Source organism: Typopeltis vanoorti, chromosome 4 (assembly GCF_054136105.1).
Source record: "Typopeltis vanoorti isolate ZY-2024b chromosome 4, IOZ_Tvanoo_1.0, whole genome shotgun sequence".
Classification (NCBI taxonomy): Eukaryota; Metazoa; Arthropoda; class Arachnida; order Uropygi; family Thelyphonidae; genus Typopeltis; species Typopeltis vanoorti.
In genome coordinates this window covers 591,267-611,737 of record NC_143552.1, presented here as the reverse complement: position 1 = coordinate 611,737, position 20,471 = coordinate 591,267, and the positions used below count along the sequence as shown (strand labels likewise).

The window sequence follows — 20,471 nt, the reverse complement described above, 5'->3', positions numbered from 1 at the left end:
GAAGCTTTTTCATGTTTAGCTATCCGCATCGCGGTCGGTGGCATCGAATGCTGCGATTACACTTTTGTATCGCAGGTGAATTAAACTAAGAAAATATCAAATCCTTCTAAAATTTTTGTATCTATTAGTTAGTGCATAGTTTTTGGAATCCTTGTTAAGTTGGATCGTATCTCGTATACAAAATACACCACAGAATTTCAGCTAATTTAAAAATAAATCTAGTGCGTTGTCTATTATTATGTTACATTTTGCTGATTTTTATTAGGAACGTTCTAAGAATAACAAAGGAAAAGCGCGAGTATTTCGATCAGTCTTTCCTTAAAAGGAATTATCTCGCTAGATAAATGCATGGGTAAAATATGTTTGTTTTTTAATTCACTCTGGAATAATCACCGAAACAATGAAAAAAAGCAGCATCTGCTATGAATTATATAAATACCTTTAAGTTCTGCAAAAACATCTTGAACACCTTTCTTGGTAATACCGTGAAAATGGATATAAAGCAGTTTGGATAAGCATATTTTTAATGAAATATCCAAGCCGCATCGATTGAGCAAAGAAACCTGCATAATAACATTTGGACATAAAGTACGAAAGCTATGCAAAAAAAAAAAAAAAAAAAAAAAAATCCTTGAAATTTTATTAAAAAAATTAAAGGATTACTGGAATACAAGGCGAGAGTTTTCTAGCTGCTTCGTGTATTATTATAATGTTTACAGTAAAGTATGTTTAAAATATTAAAGGATTTCATAATCACATTTACTTCACATTTACTTTTCATCGGAATGTACTTTAAAATGAAGCTAAGAAATGTATAATACAGAAAAGAATAATCGTACTACACACCCAATTTCGTTTCTAATACTAATATTTGATAATGATTTTAGCACTCAGCATTCTGCAAAGCTTTATGCATTCTGCGAGAACAAAATGCGCATTTCAAAGCCATTTTCGTTGCTCAATTTAGATTTAAGTTAACACACTTATGATACGCTTTCATGCAAAAACATGTTTGCTACTGACGATCCGAAATTTTTGTGGCACGCTAAGAGGAGAAACAACAGTACTGATTAAAAAATATTCGCCACACATTTCCAACAATTTGAACTCCTACTTCTCAATTCTTGGATCATGTTTTACATGAGTTTTTTTTTTTTTTTTAATATAAGATAAGTTTGGTCTACTAAATTTGGACTACTAAAAGAAGATGAATTTTTGTTTCGCCAAAATCAAGCAAAACTTGATCTTCTATAACATCAGTTTCGGGATTGTCAAACATCTGGAAATAGATGTTAAAAACCGATTCATTTTCTTTACTTAAAAAAAAGAAAGAAAAAACGATGAACGTCAGGCATAAAGAAGTAAACTCAAAATGAATGATTCATTTTAATTGCATTTTTGGGGGGGGGGGTTAAGATGTATCAACTAAATAAAAGTTATTTCTAGCCACCAATCTGTATCATATTACAGCCAAAGTTATTAAATTATAAATTATAATAAGTTAATATAATTTACTAATTTTAAATATGAATAACTTGGCCAATTAGCAAGTATTAATTTCCATTTGATTTTCTCAATGAAAACATGTCTTAAAAAAGTCAGAAGTTCTGACATTGTTCTGCATATATATACACTATGTTGACAAAAGTATTTGGAAACAGTTAGGGTCACAAAATGCGTTTTAATTACATTTCTAGTACCGGATAGTATCACCTTTGGCCGGAATGACAGCAAACTACCTTTCATTATATTCAACCAATTTCCGATACGTCACAACAGGAATATTCTTCCATTCCTTGAGCAAAAGCTAACCCCATTGCCGATGACGGACCGCTGCGGTCTGGAGAGAGTTCGCGTTCTAATTTTTCCCAAGGATGTTCGATGTCTGCTTTACCAGCCCGCCCAAGATCTCGACTTTACTTTGTGAAACTAGTCTCGGACACTGAGTGAAGTCTGGCATGGAGCGTCGTCATCGTGCTGAAACATGCAAGGGTCATTGCCGAAGTACTTCCAGAGCGTCAGAAGCATGAAGTTGTCAGGAAGTCATGTCATCAAAACGTCATGATTTTGGGCACATTCACAAATGGGCCAAGCCCCATCCAACTGGAAGATCCCCATACCATTACCAAGCCCACACCAAACTTGACAGCTGGAATCATGCAGTCCTGCCAGAACCATTCCTCGGTTAATTTCGAGATCCAAACACGACCATCAAAGTGAAACATTTGGAAGCGTGATTCGTCGCTTGACTCCTTTTACAATCATCTACAGTTCAGGAACGATGTTGAAGGTACCACTCCAAACGTCGTTTGGAGTTGGGGGGGGGGTGAAGCTTGTTCGCAGCAGCTTTACCGTAGTAACCTGAGGCATGCAACTCTCTGTGGACAGGTCTAGTGCTAAGAGATGTCCATGCATCATTTTCCAAATAGACAGCGAGGTTTTCCACTGATGACATGCAGGGTTCTTACACATTCCGAGCTCGTCGAATGTCGGTGACCTCTCACGGCATTTTCCTGCTGTAGTAGCACCATCAACTTACCATCTACGAATGGCAAAACAAACAGTGGATTTCGGTATACTGAGACGGGTGGCAATGTCGAGGATAGAAAGACAACTGTTGTGACACCAACTATCCTTCCATTGAAAGTCCGTCAGTTCAGCTGAAAGTGGCATTTTGATATCGAGTACAGCGCAAAATATGCAGCACATCCCACGTTTTATTATCAGACTTACGCTGCCACTCTGAATATTTGCATGTGGCAGGATCCGAAATTTTCACAGTATGCAAGGCGTCCGAATACTTTTGTTAATATAGTATATATATTGCAAATTTTTAAAATGACACTTACCTCTAGAAAAGAACTGTTGTACATGTCAATGTCATCGAATAATTGAAAGTCTTGTTTAGAACACTCCGTGTAATTTGTCCACGTTGTATTTGTACTTTCATTTAACCACCAGGTGCCGGCGCTTGTGCATCGTCTAGAAGCAAAGGCTGTGAGAAATCGAACATTTCAATAATTATCTGTAATTTTATCATTTTAGACGTTAAAATCATGGTAATTTCCAAATTTGGTAAAACTCTTGCGTTGATTTAACATTAAAGTATAACACTGCATAAATCTTAATGATCGACGTATGTGGCCATGAAGGATATTCTGATTTACAAAGTGTTATTTCAAAAACAAGATTTAAGAATAATTCTAAGTTTTCTTTAAATATCGTTCATTCTTTTAAAATATTTCAAGAAATAAATCTCATGGAGATTCAAAACAAACACTTAGTTCTACAAAAAAATGATCCAACGATGTTAGATGTAAACATTCTTGTATTCTAAAAACATTCCACTTAGAAAATACGAAGGACTGGAAGAAAGTTGTCCTAGGGAATTACATCAAACAAACTGCATTAATATTTTAAATACGAAACTGCATTAGGGTACTCAGGATTTTATAAATGTTGTGTAGCACAAGAAGTTATATTTAGCGACTACAATCTTATCGAGAAACGCTGTTTGTCCAAAGAATGTTTTAAATTAGAAAAGTGGAAGAGAAAACACACATTAATTCTGTAAATGCAATACTTTCTTGTTGTTCAGGATTTATGAAAACAAAAAACATTTTCGTTAGATTCATCAATAAAAAAAGTAGCAATACTCAATAGAAAAACAGGCACAAAATGATACTAACAAAGTCTATAAATAATTGTAGAACGACTTACCTTTGGTGTTAAAGCCATGGATGTATGCTGGACAAGGTACTTGGAGCACAGACCCACTGGGGGCGTGAGGCCAACAGTAAGCACCATCCCACACAATTGGACAATAAAGACCTAAAGCAACATAACCAATAAATAAATATAATTTAAGATGTGATTGTTTTCTTTTCCATGCTGTCATCTACATTTAAACTCCATTTTAAAGATTAATTAACATGTTTTTTACATGCGAAATGCGAAAATTATTTTAAATAATTCAGATTTGTATTTTCGTGCAAAAACAATAATTGAGCAAAGATGAACATTGTTTAACGAAGCATGACGAGACTTTTTTAGGTTTCAAACAAATGTTTAAATTTCTGGTAGGAGTGTTCGGTTTGAAGCCACACCATGTCAGTTTTTGAACTGATATATACCTTATGCACCTTAGTATTTAATTAATGATTGGCTTTTGCCGTGGAACTCACTATGAGATATTGTCATCGTTAAATATTTTTTTTCTACTTCAATACAAAGGTTTTTCCAAAAATGGAGAGTTGAAATTCACTCTATATATAAAAAGATAAGCCGAAATTTGAAACTTTTTATGTCACGTTTTTTGTCTCTTCATTGTTTTGAGCAGGGTTAAGCCGATAAGCCGAAATTTGAAACGTTTCAGGTCCAACAATGTGTTTGTCTTCATGAGACAACAATTTGTTGAACGTTTCAAAACAATGAAGAACCGACTTACCGGCCCGGAAGTCGGGGGGGCTCCGTGGGCGTCAGAGCCCCCAGTATTATATTATATATGTATATATATTATTTATTGATATAGATAGGATGCGCCATCACATTTCCTTGACATAACATTCTTTTAGCATGTGGGCTACCACGAAGGTTTGGACTATTCTTATGGACGGATGAAATGGTACATCAGGATAATAAAATATTTTCAAGTGGCATGCGAGGTACTGCATCATTATTATCCAATAGTTTTGACTAATTCTCTCGTTATATTATTCACTGTCTAGAGAAATCATTATGTAGATCGATGACATGCACGCCAATTATTTGCTGTAGGCCCTGCTATCTCTCGTGTGTAGGAGAGTAAGTGTGTGCGTGTATGCCACCCACAGAAACATTTATGAAGATTTTGCAAGTATGGTGGGTATGTAGCTTAACACCGTGCACTTTCCTCCTGATCCTACCTAGGATACTATTTAAAAAGATATAGAAGTTGAATAAGAAAATAAAGCGCAATTAGATATCGCACGTTTTTGTTTCTAATAAGAGGAATCATAGACAGAACAGTATTGGATGAAAGTAGCAATAATTTTAATTCTCGTTTTAAATTTTGAAAATAGCAATAATTTCCAAAATTTTGAAGAACCGCTAGAACTATTCGAATGAAAGCTAGAACAGTAATAACAGCTAACATTAAATGTGTCTATCAAAACCAAACTTTCCTTAGATGGAACTACAATGGCAACTTACCCTCGGTAGGTGGCACTGCTGATGATATTTTTTCATTACATTCCTTTTCCTCTCTTTTAATGGCTTCAAGTTGTTCCATGAATTCACTGTTTAAGGGGGAACTGCCCGTTTCCGACTATAAAAGAAATATTTTAGTAAACACAGAAATTACCTTAACTGTATATATGAAGCAGTGTGTAATGCATCGATTATATAAATGCACTTTAAAGCTATTCGGAAATTTTCTAGTCAAAAGGAACTGATGATTAGAAGATCAATAATCTGAAATAAATGCATTTCTAGAACCTCAAAGAAGAAAACTGCGATTTTAGACAGAATGTACTGCTAGTGAAATCTAAATCACAAATAAAATCAGCTAAGGCTAGCCAGATGCTAAGCCAAGCTTGCAACTTCTTTTAGTGTATATATTAAATTAGAGAGCATGCGTCACCTCATTAGAGGCACCGTTAAGGGCGCGTGTTGTAAGCCTTGGCTTTTAAAATGCGGTTTCACTAATACTGTTCATAAGTTTTATATAAAATGCATTCACATACATTTCTCCCTTTATATTCTGATTTCGCACAGTCTTAAATATCGAGTGCAAACTTTGATCATTTAAGCCACAAGCTCCACAATCGAAGAAATGAGCACAATTAAATAGAACTTTTACGAGCGGAGCTGCCATTAGACAATACAAAGAGGACATTGCTACAGGAAATTTTCTTCTTTAATAGAGAGACATCCAAATGCCGGGATTATCTATTATACGTTAGTAACAAACAAACAAACAAAAATTCAGCTCCGTATGCTGAGCCATTAGAAAACGCGGGGATAACGTTGAGTTTCAGTGTAAGGTTCTGTGCCGGACTGGAACAGTAGAAGTAGTCTTTTGCTCTCTGGAGCGCCAACTAATGAAGAAGCCAATTTTACTGCAATTAGGAAGGTTGACGAAAAGTTCGCTTTTTCTTTTCGATATACGATGAAAAGGAAGCGAAGTATCAAGTGATAAGGACGGTCATGGACCTCCCATTTACTCGATTCTCTAGTTGATCTGCCAATACTTTAAAGAATGCTTTTTAGATGAGTAAAAGCTAGAGCAGATCATGAAATTTCTGTTTTGTGTGTCTTCCAGGAAAAGGATTTCTTAACAACAGAATACACGACAAATACGAGTTGACTGCGTTACAAAAACCACAGAAGTTTCTCGTCCACTGCGAGACCATTAGTTCGTTCACTGGAACCCAGAAGAGGCTTGAAAAAATTAGGATTTTCTTATCCAGATCGGTGCTTCTGAACTAGTAAAACACAAATATAATTAAAAAATGCTTAGCTTGCCACGGTACTAATATACTTAAAATACATTAATAACGTTTACAACCTCTCGTGATTTGGGAATTATATTTAAAAGAATCAATTTATTTTGAATTTCCTTATATATATATATATATATATATATATATATATATGTGTGTGTGTGTGTGTGTTTGTGTGTATGTGTGCGCATGCACACACACACACACACACACACACAAAATAGAAAAAATAACATTTTGGCATTTTATAAATTTTTACATAAACTCCATGACTTCTGAAAATTTTTTTCTTGTCAAAGTTTACATCTTGAAAAGACTTCAAGCATCCCAAACTCGGCCCATTCTCAATGAAACAAAGGCTACTATTCAATTTTGACTCAGATCCTCGTCAAAGCGCATTTTGCTGACTTATCCTCGACAGCTTTCATATCTTACAAGGGCGCCTTTCTATCTACTAATTTCAGCTTCATCAGCACTGTCGTCAATTTAAGAAAACTTCTATCGGACATAGCAGCCATAATATGACTGATGTAGAATGATAAGAAGCACATTATAATGAATTTTTCTCAGTCGTTCCCGAAGTTCCCCTTTCATGTAGTTAACAGTAGTTTCTCACTTTACTATGAAAGAGATAACGAGCAAAATACTCCGTACTAAGCCCAGTGCAGGAGCATAAAATCAATTAGAACGTGTATGGAGTAACTCCATTTGTGTATGGAGTAACTACGATTGTCTTAAGACCAGAGGCGAATTTTTCATGCTTGCTATGTAAGCTCATTAATTGAGAAAGAAATAATATTTATTTGTTAATAAATGAATGCATTTGTAAGCTTTCCATTTAGGCTTTTATTTTTGTAGACAGAAGATGTCTTAAGCTTGCGCGGCAATAATTGAGCTTTGCGTTGTGTATCGAAGGCCGATGCTTGCTCGTCTAGTCAAAGCTACCTTGGCTTGCTCGGTTGGAGGAGCTTCCAGGCCCTCGCTGCAGCACTGTGGTTTCATGCGAGCGCATAGCCATTTCACGTCGTCTCGCCCTGTTGCTTAAACACGGTCCATATGCAGTCAAAGTAGCTCTAGCCAGTGAGCTTCAGCCAGCCTTTACAAGTGTGCGTGTTGCTTGGGAAAATTAAGTTACAACCAACTTTTTATGACGATGTTATTGACCAGTTCATAAAGAAGAACCTCAGGGTAGAATTTGTATTCAAGTAGCTAAATTGAAAAAGATAGAATATCATTTGTAACATAAATGTTGTATCTGTATGATTAATGTACGTACATTTCTAAATATATAGTTTTAAATGGTCAGTAATTCACTATTCCGCTAATCAGGCTTCAATCACACCTCTCACTCCCTGAATGATGATAAGAGCAAGCGTGAATTTCAAGACCAGCATCCGCCCCTGGTTAAGACTAAATTAGTGGCGTCATTACAGCGATTTAGTGTTAATCCCATCACTACTGTTATCGTTGTTGTTTTTGTTATTACAGTATTATTATAACAGTGTAATTATTTATATTACACTAACTGCGAGCCACTAGAGACAACGCCAATGCATTAAGAAAGTGATTTACACTCAACACATTTTCAATAATTGTTTTTAATTTAATTCATAACGATTTCATTTTTAAAAGAAATTGTTCCAAGCTGACTCATCGGAAATGAACCCAAAATATATTTTGAAGTATTCAATAATGCGCCTGTTTAACTTTATTGATTAGTACACTTCAATATATAACCTAAATGTTCGATTTTAACCATCGAATAATTTTTAAGAGTAATTACTATTGTTTACTGAACTCTCCCGACAAATCTCTATGACTAATGGAGATTATTATTAATCCAAAATAATCTGCTCAAGGTGAAAGGTTGCGGATGAACCGGAGACTTGTGTGCATACTGAAAAACTCAGTTTGGTAGCAAAAAATCTCTCTGCCTACGAAACTGTTAACTTAGTTTTAGTTCAAATGATATTAATAATAAGATTTCTTTTCGTATTGCAAGAATCTACCCTAGGACTTTTCACCAAGTACACTGGATGCTTTTTTTTTTTTTTTCTCCACACACGTCCTGATATTTTTTGAAATTCTGTCACGCATTAGAAATAAAATGTACCCTCGAATATGAAGCTCGCAGTGGAAACGGAATTTTGAATTCATTTGGAACAAACGTTTAGAGATCATTTTTACGACGTCCTTAAGAGGATTTGAATGAGTTTCATTGGCAAACGCGTTTCGCTCCAGCCCTGGCTGAAAGCTCTCCTTGGCAGCAAATCAAATTTATTCTTCATGAGTGTTCGTGCCTCAGACAAAAAGTGATTTGTGCAAAAAGCATTTTTGCCTTTCTCTAAAAATTCCACGGAGCGAGTTTGAAATCCATTCGTCGCAGCGGATTTTCATCTACTATTTTCTGACTAAGTGTAAGAGCAGAAACCGATGAAGTCCTTTCAGAAACGGCGATCGGTGGAATCTGCAATAACTTGTCATCCGCTTCCTCTGTTTCATTTGTTTTCGAATATTACCTTCATAGCTCTCTCTCTCTACCAACGGGAATTTTGTTCCGCAGGTTAGTGTGTGGAGATTTGGTGGCCTGTCAAATATTTCGGTATGCGCTGTTAGCATTTTGTACTATTGAAGTATCGTAACGTGGCCCACTAAACCCACTCTTTCTTTCAATAATGAAAGGGAGGGGACGAGAGATTAGTAAAATTATTAGATAATGCAAACTATTATGTTTTTTCAGCCTTTGGAAACTAGTAAGTTAAAAAAAACTGCAACTATAAAACCGATAAATAACGTCTGCAGTAAAGCATAAACGACAGGAGATTCTACTACTTTTTAACAGTTCTTTCCAACTAGTGAATGAAAAAATATTTTGAAATCGTAAATGATGGTAAAACCTACGGAAATACAAGTTTGCGGTATTTGATCAGTATATTAAACCAGGCTGGCTTTGAAGATGAGTGTTTGCAAAGCGTATTACAACAGTTGTCGAAACTTCTCCAACATCAGAAAGAATATTCACGGCTTATTCTAAGTAAATGGATTGCTTATTAAGTTTTACGAGCTCAAACACGAAGCTAGAAACATCTAAAAACCATTGGAAATATTTCATAACATCGGTAAGACTGAAAAAATTATCAAGTAGAAAATGAATTAACCAAAGTTGTTTCGATAAAAAAATGAAAGTTAATTATTCAATCAAAATGTTCTTTACTGCTATGAACAATCATCTAACTAAAGAAATGAGATTTAGAAACATCACGGGCAGTGTATTTTAAATGTAATTTAATTAAATGTAAAAATGTAAATTAAGAAAAGTAAAACGACGCAAGAACTATCAGTTTACTTCGTGTTTTCTGTAGTCATGAAATAAAAACTGAATAACTGAAAAGAAAACGCCTTCAGTAAATGGGAAAAAAAACACGAAATTCAAAAAAATTGATACTTTTTTTTAACTCTAGTAACTTGGCAGCATCTTCAGCCGTGTATACCCGTTTTTTAATGTTTGACATTTCTTTCGTTGCCCATGAATGTGGGTGGACAGCAAGTCGTACTAAAACAGAGAAGTGGACTCTTTGTGAGGCTTCCAAGGAGAATGCTCTCTCAATAGAATTATTTGAAAATAAAAAAAAAAACATATCTACAACCTGAATTTCATTTCCACATTTCTAATAGTAGCAGAATGCAATAATGATTCGCCCTCATCAATCTCGTGAACCAATAAATGAAATTTGATTTCTTTACTAAAATGATTTACTTAAAGAGGGCACAAATCTGCTGTGTAATCACTACATTGCTACCATTATATAAAAAAAATGGAGTTACAAATTATTGCCTTTTTTAGTTTAAAATAAAAACATGCGAATTAAGCAGAACTCGAACCAAAAAAGCTGGAAAATAACAGCACGTATTTATGCACCTTTGGCGAAACACGTGGGACTACTTCTGCTACCATGGAAACAAGGAAGTATTCAGTTGCGCTTGTTTTGGTTCGTGTATTATTTGATTTTCGTATAACATTTACAAACCAGCTATAGATATTTCCAGTTGAAGCATATTTCCCTTTCACTCTGGCTACAGTAGGCACCACAGAAACGACAGGCGAATCACAAAACTGTTTATTGTACCATTTCTGAGTGAATCACATCAGAAAGTTTTCTACGTTGTTTATTATTCGCGACACCAGGATAAGGACAAATCTTCGTAGAGAAAACTACGACAAAATTATGTCAAACAATATCTACATTAGTCACCTGACCGATTTCTAGTTCACAGGACGATTCTCCTCTCTTTCTCTCAAGACAACGTAACTAAATAGAACGGTTAGTACGGCTGTGGTAGTTAGCAAGGATTTTTTTTAATCAGCAAATACTATTGTGCTCAACCAATAGTTTTCTGGCCGAGAAATATCACGCAAAAAACAGCAAGTACATTCATGGAGTAGTGATTATAATGGTAATTCTAACTGATTCGTATTGCAAAGAAAGTTTTGGTGGGCTATTATTCGGATGATAAAATGGAAAGAATAATTATTTACAAGAATTAGCAGCAGCTAATTCTCGTGGAGTTAAAGAAACTTCCTTCACTTTGGAACGCCCGTTTTTGTTTTTGTTTTTTTAAACCGAACGTGGGTTATCGTGAAAGTCCTTATTTATTAAATTATACAGCGAATGCGCTCATGAACGATGCTAGGCTATTTTTAACTAGAATTATTCATACGCATGCCTTGATAATATCCTGTGGGCATTCTTGATGAAAAGAAAAAAAAAAAACCGACACACCTTATTCTTTTCTTTTAGGCTTGCACGGTGATCCGAATGCATTTTTGGAAATTATGGAGAAAACTACCGTGGTTGAATAAAAACTTTAGTTTACTATTACTAAAATTTTACAATTCGACGTTTCGACTTTTATGTCAAGGTCATCTTCTGGAGCGTATAAATATACACAAGAAACAAGCTATACTACAATCATACTGGTTCGTTAAAGACACTGACTAATCGCTACCACAACTGTTGGCCTGACCTCTGGTGAAAAAAAAAAAATTATACATCAACGCTAGAGTCCTATTATTTGTGTTGTCTATTATATACATATATTAACATCATTCCGGCCAGTTTGAGTGGAATGGTTTCTAATACTAGCGGATTGGCTAAAGTCCTGACTTATGCTGAATCTTTCATATTAGGTTGGCTGAATGTGTGCCATCCAGATCCTTGGAATTTTCATACCATCTTTATTGTTGATATTTGGGTGGTTTATCAGGATTTCGCAGGATTCTTTAAATTTTCTTTCGTACCATGTTTTTGTGCGGTGTAAGGAGCAGGTGCTTTTCCAGTTGATTTGGTGTAAGGTGTTAAGTGCATGGTCTGAGAGGCCTGTTTCACCATAATGGTTATATTTAATGTGTTCTTTCTTGAGTATAGGGATTGTCCGTCCTGTTTCACCAATGTATGGTAAGTTACAGGTGCAGCGGATGCAATAGACTCCAGGATGTGCTAATGGGAGGAGAGGATCCTTAGAGGAGTTGAATATGCTTTTAAGTTTAGTGAGTGGTTTAAAGGTGGCATTGAGGTTATAATGTTGTAGGATTCTGTTGATTTTTTCTGATAACCCTTTAATGTATGGGTTATCAACAGTGCCACTGTTGTCCTTGACAGGTCAACATACATACTACAAATGAACCAACTAGTAGCCGATAACAACACATATAAAATGGTAAATTATAACCCAACAAAGAGGATAAAGGACAAAACAGAAAAACTACTAAAGTCCATCACTTCTTGGCCACCAGACACAGTTAAAAAACTCAAACCCCACTACGCCCGCCCCCCCCAGAATATATGGTGTTCCGAAAATACACAAACAAAATGTGCCCCTTCGACCAATAGTGGAAGTAATAGACAGTCCCAATTACCACCTAGCCAAGAAATTAGCGGCAACACTCAAGGAGTTGGTAGGTCATTCCCCCTCCTACATAAAAAACACACAACACTTTATAAACATAATCAAAAACATAACACTCGACAAAGACGACTCATTAGTCAGTTTTGACGTTTCTGCCCTTTTCACTAATGCCCCCGTCAATGACACAATTCTCCTACTACAGAACAAATTTCCGCCCGACATTACTGCCCTCTTTGCCCACGTACTAAAATCGGGTTACTTCGTGTGGCAAAACAAATTCTAGCTACAAAAGGAAGGTAGAGCCATGGACTCACCATTATCCCCCCCCCCACAATCGTGAACTTCTACATGGAAACCTTTGAGCAAAAGGCTCTTGATTCCGCCACGCTTCGACCGACAATCTGGTTCAGATACGTTGACGACGTGTTCGCGATCTGGCCGCACGGGCGACAAACGCTAAACACATTCCTCAGCCACCTAAACAAACAACACGAACGCATACAATTTACCATCGAAATCGAAAACCAAAATTCGCTCCCGTTCCTAGACACACTAGTTACACGTCTTCCTTCAGGCAATCTATCCTTCACGGTCTACCGAAAACCGACACACACGGCCAATACATACATGCGAATTCATATCACCACCCAGCACAAAAATATGGAGTCATAAACACCCTTAAAAACAGAGCCACAACTATTTGCTCTAACCAGAAAGCCCTGAAACAAGAACTAAAAATCATTAGTGACACATTCATAAACAATGGCTATAACAGAAATACTGTCAATAAAATACTCTAAAAACCACAACAAAAACGAATCTAGATTACAGTAAAACCATAGCCATCCCATACATTAAAGGGTTATCAGAAAAAATCAACAGAATCCTACAACATTATAACCTCAATGCCACCTTTAAACTACCCACTAAACTTAAAAGCATATTCAACTCCTCTAAGGATCCTCTCCTCCCATTAGCACATCCTGGAGTCTATTGCATCCGCTGCACCTGTAACTTACCATACATTGGTGAAACAGGACGGACAATCCCTATACGCAAGAAAGAACACATTAAATATAACCATTATGGTGAAACAGGCCTCTCAGACCATGCACTTAACACCTTACACCAAATCAACTGGAAAAGCACCTGCTCCTTACACCGCACAAAAACATGGTACGATAGAAAATTTAAAGAATCCTGCGAAATCCTGATAAACCACCCAAATATCAACAATAAAGATGGTATGAAAATTCCAAGGATCTGGATGGCACACATTCAGCCAACCTAATATGAAAGATTCAGCATAAGTCAGGACTTTAGCCAATCCGCTAGTATTAGAAACCATTCCACTCAAACTGGCTGGAATGATGTTACTATATGTATATAATAGACAACACAAATAATAGGACTCTAGCGTTGATGTATAATTTTTTTTTTTCACCAGAGGTCAGGCCAACAGTTGTGGTAGCGATTAGTCAGTGTCTTTAACGAACCACTATGATTGTAGTATAGCTTGTTTCTTGTGTATATTTATACGCTCCAGAAGATGACCTTGACATAAAAGTCGAAACGTCGAATTGTAAAATTTTAGTAATAGTAAACTAAAGTTTTTATTCAAACACGGTAGTTGTCTCCATAATTTCCAAAAATTCACACACCTTATTCTGTTTGCAATTAAGCTCCAGCTAAAAGGTACAAATCAGTGAATACAAGAATTGACCTCAGTAATTGCCTGGGCGTGTTTTTTAATAGTAAATCAGCACTGAAATTTTTTTAATGTGCAATTAAAAATAAGAGTAATAATAACCTTTTTTATGGCTTTTGGCATAACTGATAACGTGTGGTTCGTTGGAGGACCTGAACTGCTATCTAGGAGAATGATCAAATTATTCGACATCCTCGTGATGTTGTAAAACACATAACGATGTTGTATGATTGTAGGATCATAATCTATTTCTAAGACCTAATCAATTGCAATGCATAAATACCGTTCGAATAATCTCAAAAATGTTGATATTTCATGTGGTGGTTAGACGAATTAAAGCCCCTCCTGCCATCTTCATTTTAATTTATTTTATTTAGACGATCAAACAGTGTAATCATCGCTGTGATGTACAGTATGAACGCGAAAGAAGCACTTGGAAGTGAAAGGGAAAATGTAGAACTAAGGAAGCGGTTTGAAATTAGGAGTCGAGGACATCGTTTCTTTGCGAGACAAAGCACGATCTTTGGAATCGTCGATAAGACATCAGTTTCTTCTCCTTCTGTCTTTTTTTTTTCAGAAGTATCAAATTTTCCTTTAAAGTGGTGATCATGTGTAATAAACATTGGCATAACTGGATTGATCCAATATTACTGGGTAAAAAAAAAAAAGAATCAAATTTCCATAACTATAAAATTAATTTTTATTTCAAGTGAAATGTGCAAGCATCTCGGGCCATTATGTAGAAGCAGTAACGCACCATTGTAAGAGGCCTATAGCAGGGAGGGGGGTGGTGGAATGTAAAGTACCGGTTTTAAAGAATTTTGCCATCTTAAACGCCATTCCACCCTCAAAAAAAAGTACATTAAATGATCCATATCGTTCTGTGGGAGGACTCTTCTGCACCTTTCGGATATTCTTAATATTCAGTCCACTAATCGTATATCCGGTAATCCCATTTTTATCTTCCACTCTTCAACCTGCTTAAGTTTTGTTACTGTACACAAAATGACGTCAACTAAAAACGAGCTTGAGGAAATTTGTTTTATAGAAGGCATATATTCTCGGCAGGCGGATTTTTTCCTCCCCATCTGACTGTTATACTAAAAATCCCCCCCCCCTCCAAAAAAACTTTTTTTTTTCATATCAGAGTGTACTTTTGTTCTTGATAATTGAATGGGCGTCCAATTAAAGTTAGATTAAACTGTGTACTGAAAGCGAGAGGAGTAAAATTCATAATTCCTCATTTATCCAATAAGAATAAAAGAAAAAAAAAACGTGACAATTTTTTCTTAAAACTGTTTTAACTTATTTAATCCAGAAACATTTAATGATTTCCCACAATCTGATTACTTTCCACTTGCTATTAAAACAACTATTCACTGACTTGTATGTTTATTTTAATATTTTAATGCAAAGAACACTCGGAACAGCTCACTGTTAATTGACAGCTACGTGATTAGACTTGTAGTTTTTACATCTTCCGCTTATATTCCCTACGTTGGGCTAAATAAAATATGCTTAAGAATTATTCACGTTTGAATTTCAAACTGAACGCGTAGGTGCACATTAAAACACAAGCTTATACTTGCTGCAATTTAATTCGACGCTGTCTTGTAAAATCTCGAAATATACGCAGGCTGATAGTGAGTAAATCGGAGTTCTCTATGAGAGTGAATAAAGCCTTCCCCTTATGATAATCACAATGTGAGGTTACCTTGATGTACAAACTCCTAAAACCTTATGCAACTTTATTTTTATAATACACTAAGGACTTCTGTATGTTAATTAATTAATACACTTTACTTAAAAATAGACTACAGAGTTGCACGTTCGCTTACCCAGCTGAAGCAAATGACGTAGAACTTTGGTTGAAAATTTCGAAACTTGCGTTGAGTAAACCGGCATGCATTCCGACTTGGACATCCCCGATGAAAGAGAGGAAAAACACTGAGAGAAAACTCATAACTGAAGAAATCTGTCTACTGTAAAACAACTAATCCGTGCTAATAGTAGTACGCTAATTGCCATCAAATCTGAAGTATCGCAAAATCTGAAAGATTTTTCTAAACGTAATTTCGCTTTAATAATTCCGGAGTCGATATCTGAAAAGATAGCACTCGCATCAACGCAAGGATGGCTTAGCATAGCGAACCCTGCTCAGCAGGGTTGTCGACCGAGAAGTGTGTTGTCAGCTGTTGAAAATAAGAAACAAAAATAAGGCATTGAGGTCGAGAGTATTTATTTTTCTGTGCGTGATAAATCAGCTGTTTGTGTGTTCAGTTGCCAGCAAGCGTGTTTCAACGCCGTCTGCAAGAAGGTGGGTGTGGATGATTTTGAGACTTGAAAACATGACCAGAAACCAACTAGGAGATGCTGCAGGACGGTGTGACACAGTAATACACCGTCAGATAAACATGTTACGTTCAACTGATTCAGAGCTAAAGTTGCTTAGAGAAGACGCATACATTTTGCAAAATAAAACACTGAAGATGTTTTCACTAATGAGGCCTACGTGATAAATTTTAAATAAATACGCATAATAATTGCTGGCAGGGTGAAATCACATCTAAGTAAGAAATGGAGTTCGAAACCCGTCCTCAGAGAGAAGCATTAATGCAAAAGTAAAGAAATATACTGACTCCCAATTTAATAACAATGAATACAAGACATCCGACAATAAAATAAATAGTTTGAAACTCAAGAACAGTCGACAAGAGTACGAAATCCTTTGAGCTCGTGTTCCAAACGAGAGGCCAGTTCGTACGGAGCTGGACATTCTGCCTTCCCCTATGAGTGGGAATCGCTTATTAGGTATGTAAAACACTAAGGATTAATGATCTAGGTCGAGTATGACATCTTGAAACATCATAATGCCTCCCTCCCTTTGGTGTTGCAGCTTCTAACATCAGAGGACTCCGTTAACCATTTAAACAAGAGGAGGTGTGGGAATTAATGCTGGCCTTTGACATCTAGCTCGTCTTTCTGCAGAAAACCTTTCTATCACTACAAGGACTTGCAGGAACTGAGCGAAACGTACCCCATTACATCATTCTCGAGTTTCAGCACAAGAAACAGAGCTGAAATTGGGGTACTTATGCAATGTCCCCCCCCCTTCCTGGGGGTCTTCCATAATATCCAGAAGGAACAATTCTCGCCATTGACTTGAAGTACCGGGTTGCACTACCAAGTTCATCAACATCTACGCCCAGGTAGAATCAACATCAAGAATTAGATTCTTCAAGTTACTCGACATCTACCATTATGATGCTCATCATGTCATATTGATCGGAGATTTCAATTGTGTGGCAGACCCACCCGACTATAGACAAAATGGGCGGAAATCCGAGATCCGGTACAGCTGACTACAGACATCTGGAGGGCTAACAACCTCTACTGTTGGGATTAACGTGTACATGCCAAGGAATCACAACAAGGCTCGACAGCTTCTATATTTCACCATCCCTTGTACCCAGAGTCGAGACTGTCATGCACGTTAGCGTCAACGCAAACATCTCGGACCACAAACTAATTGTACGCAATATTCACTGTCTAGAAAACGTTGAAGTTGGCCCAGAATCCTGGAAGATACCAAATTTCTGTTCTCTGTTCTCAGCCAAGTTTCACCAATTTTGCTACAACTGGAGCAATGTTGGCTGTGACTGTGTCAGGTGGCACAACTAAAAACTACCATCAAAAAAAACATGATTACATGGGAACATGAATGTGCCTTTCTTCGCAGATTTCGACTCCGTGATCTCTACAAGGAAAGAAACTGATTTGTTGCAATACCAAGGCTTTCCATAGGAAAACATCATCAGTGACATCATTCTCGACATTAACATGGAGAAACAGAAACAAGTAAAGGAATTTTAATATAAGGCTCCATCTGCGCTTGAAACATAGGCCATCGGCCACATTCTACAACAGACGCTACGTCAATTTCCTACAGGAACAAACCATGAGAAACATCCATTAAAATGTGGGTGCGTAAACATTCGACATCTTGAAAGCCTTCTGGGAATGTTACTTTCAACTCAAGCAAGACAACAGTACATCTAGGATTACTCCTGCTGGAACATTGACTCATTCCCTACGAACATCCAGGGAGGGTTAGACAGACCAATAACAGCGAACGAAGTAACACCAACCTTCAAACAATGTCGAACCAATAAAGCCCCTTGACTTAGCTATGGACAGAACTTTATCGTAAAGTCTGGAATTTCATCTATCCTATTCTCTTGGCACTCAAATATCTTCTTTGACACCGGAAATGTACTGCAAGACTTCGGGGAATGCCATACTTCATTCATTAGCAAAGCAAATATAGATCTTGTCTACATCAAAAATTGGACACCAATCAATCTGTCGAACACCTAATATAAGATCCTCGCCGGGTTCTGAACAACAGACTGAAAGTGGGAATAACGTATGTCATCAACAGTACCCAAGTGTATGGTGTTTACGGTAGATCGATAGAGTTTAATTTTATCCTACTAAGAGACCATTAAGTGCTTCGTGATGTTGACCAGAGCTATGTCAGGTCAACATCAGGAAGTGCTTAACAGCATTGCTGTCCATCGATCTGAACCGAGCTTTCGACAGCGTCTGTCATTCCTTTCTGTTCAACATCCTACAGAAAGTTGGGTTAGCAGTGGACTTCTTTCCATCATTGAAGGAGGCTATAGCAGTCTCACCAGCTTCCTTAACAATGGGTGAAACAAGGATTCTCTCGGTTCGCTGCTTTCTGCACTAATACTTGAACCATTCCTACAGGCAATTAACAACTCTCGTGCTGTCAGAGGAATTCCATTAACTATCGCCACGGATGAATCCAAAATAATAGCATATGCGAATGATGTGGTGTATCCTCAAGACCAATGACTCCATCAGACAAAACCAAAATTAAAACGTGTGGAGCCTGGCAACCAAACAACATCCCATTGGGTCTCGTCTCTACAGAAGGCCCTTTACCATCTTGGGGGTTCCATTAGCAGCACAGCCTGTATTCGACGTCGAAAACCATAAAGTCAGAAGAGTCGAAAGTCTCGAGGACTGGTTAAACGGACAACTGTCGTTCCCCCACTGTTACAGTGTCAAGCCTAGTAATGCGTCGTCAACGTTACCACCATAAGCGAGGATCAAGAAAACTTGCTATATAGGAAACTCTTGAAGTTTATCTGGGGCAAACTACGTAAGGAGGTTGTCATTAAGATCCTTCAACTTCTGGAGAAGCTTGGGAACTTCAGCTTCCCTGTTTTGGATATCAGATACCTGAGTAATATCGTATTCCATTTTAACAGGACACTGTAAACCAACCATCTCTTCAGTTATCCTGTTCGGTATTTCTTGGGGGTTCAAGCTCACCCTTTTTCGAATCACAGATCACCAAGGAGGAAATTGTCCCTTGCCAGCTAATAGAACATCTCCGCTCATTGGGTATCAACATTGCCAAAATCTGGCACAGCAAACATCTGGCACCAACACTTCGTAAACATACTTTGTAGAGAAGTTCCGGATTTATGGACCAATATCTTATTTGATCACCTCATCAAACATCAAGGCTATCTGTCAAGAAAGGAGCTGGCCTGGAGAGTAGCCTATGGCAACCTTTCAGTTAAGATGAATATGTGGAGGTTCCACAACACTAGGAACCATTTTGGTGACTTCTGTCAGATTTTGGACACCACGAAGCACGCTTTCTACGAGTGTCCGATATCCAACATCATATGGAGTAAGTTGAGCGGCGTTCTCCGCAACCCCCCCCCCTCCTCCGACAGGAACAATATCAGGACTTTTGAATGCTGGCTGTGGAGACCACTCTACATGAAGGAATGTGGACTGCAGAATTTGGTGGACAGGAAGGAAGAAAAGAGGTGATATAATAGATACGTTTTGTTTAGTGAGGGGATTTTATCAGATTAATTCAGAGAGGATTATAAAACGAGTAGTAGCCGAGAGGGAAAGGTGTAATCCCTAACTATCAATTTCCCTCTGAGTATCGAACAATCGCTTCTTGCAAGTGCAAAATTAATAGCTTTCAGTGTCGTAAAAGAGTGACAATATTTAAATTAAATTTATACTAATTTTCAATGAGAAAAAAAATAGTCGTCTATTATTATAAAAGTAAAAATCGTCTTCATTTTTCTCCTGAGTTGCTGTTTATTTACAAATTTCCTAACATTCAAAACAACTTCAGAGACCAATTCTGTAAAATGTTTCACCTTTCACTGAGTCAGGCGATCGTTCTTTGTCTTGTAAACGAAACTTGTTCCAAAGAGGGAACAGGCGGGTGTCAAAAAGTCAACTGAAAGATGTTATCAGTCCAGTAATCTATCTTCGTGTTATAGCAATCGTTTAAAAACAACGATAAAGCA

General features: G+C 37.0%; 1 protein-coding gene across 1 annotated transcript in view; it reads right to left on the bottom strand.

Moving 5' to 3' along the window:
* LOC150107068 (secretin receptor-like) overlaps positions 1–20,471 on the bottom strand; it is a 125,419-nt gene that overhangs the window by 23,850 nt on the left and 81,098 nt on the right. The window contains exons 3-5 of the mRNA XM_090390986.1: positions 5,191–5,305; positions 3,721–3,831; positions 2,850–2,995 (exon numbers count right to left, since the gene is read on the bottom strand). Coding sequence (XP_090247112.1) covers positions 2,850–2,995; positions 3,721–3,831; positions 5,191–5,305 — 372 coding nt within the window. The remainder of the gene's footprint in view (positions 1–2,849; positions 2,996–3,720; positions 3,832–5,190; positions 5,306–20,471) is intronic.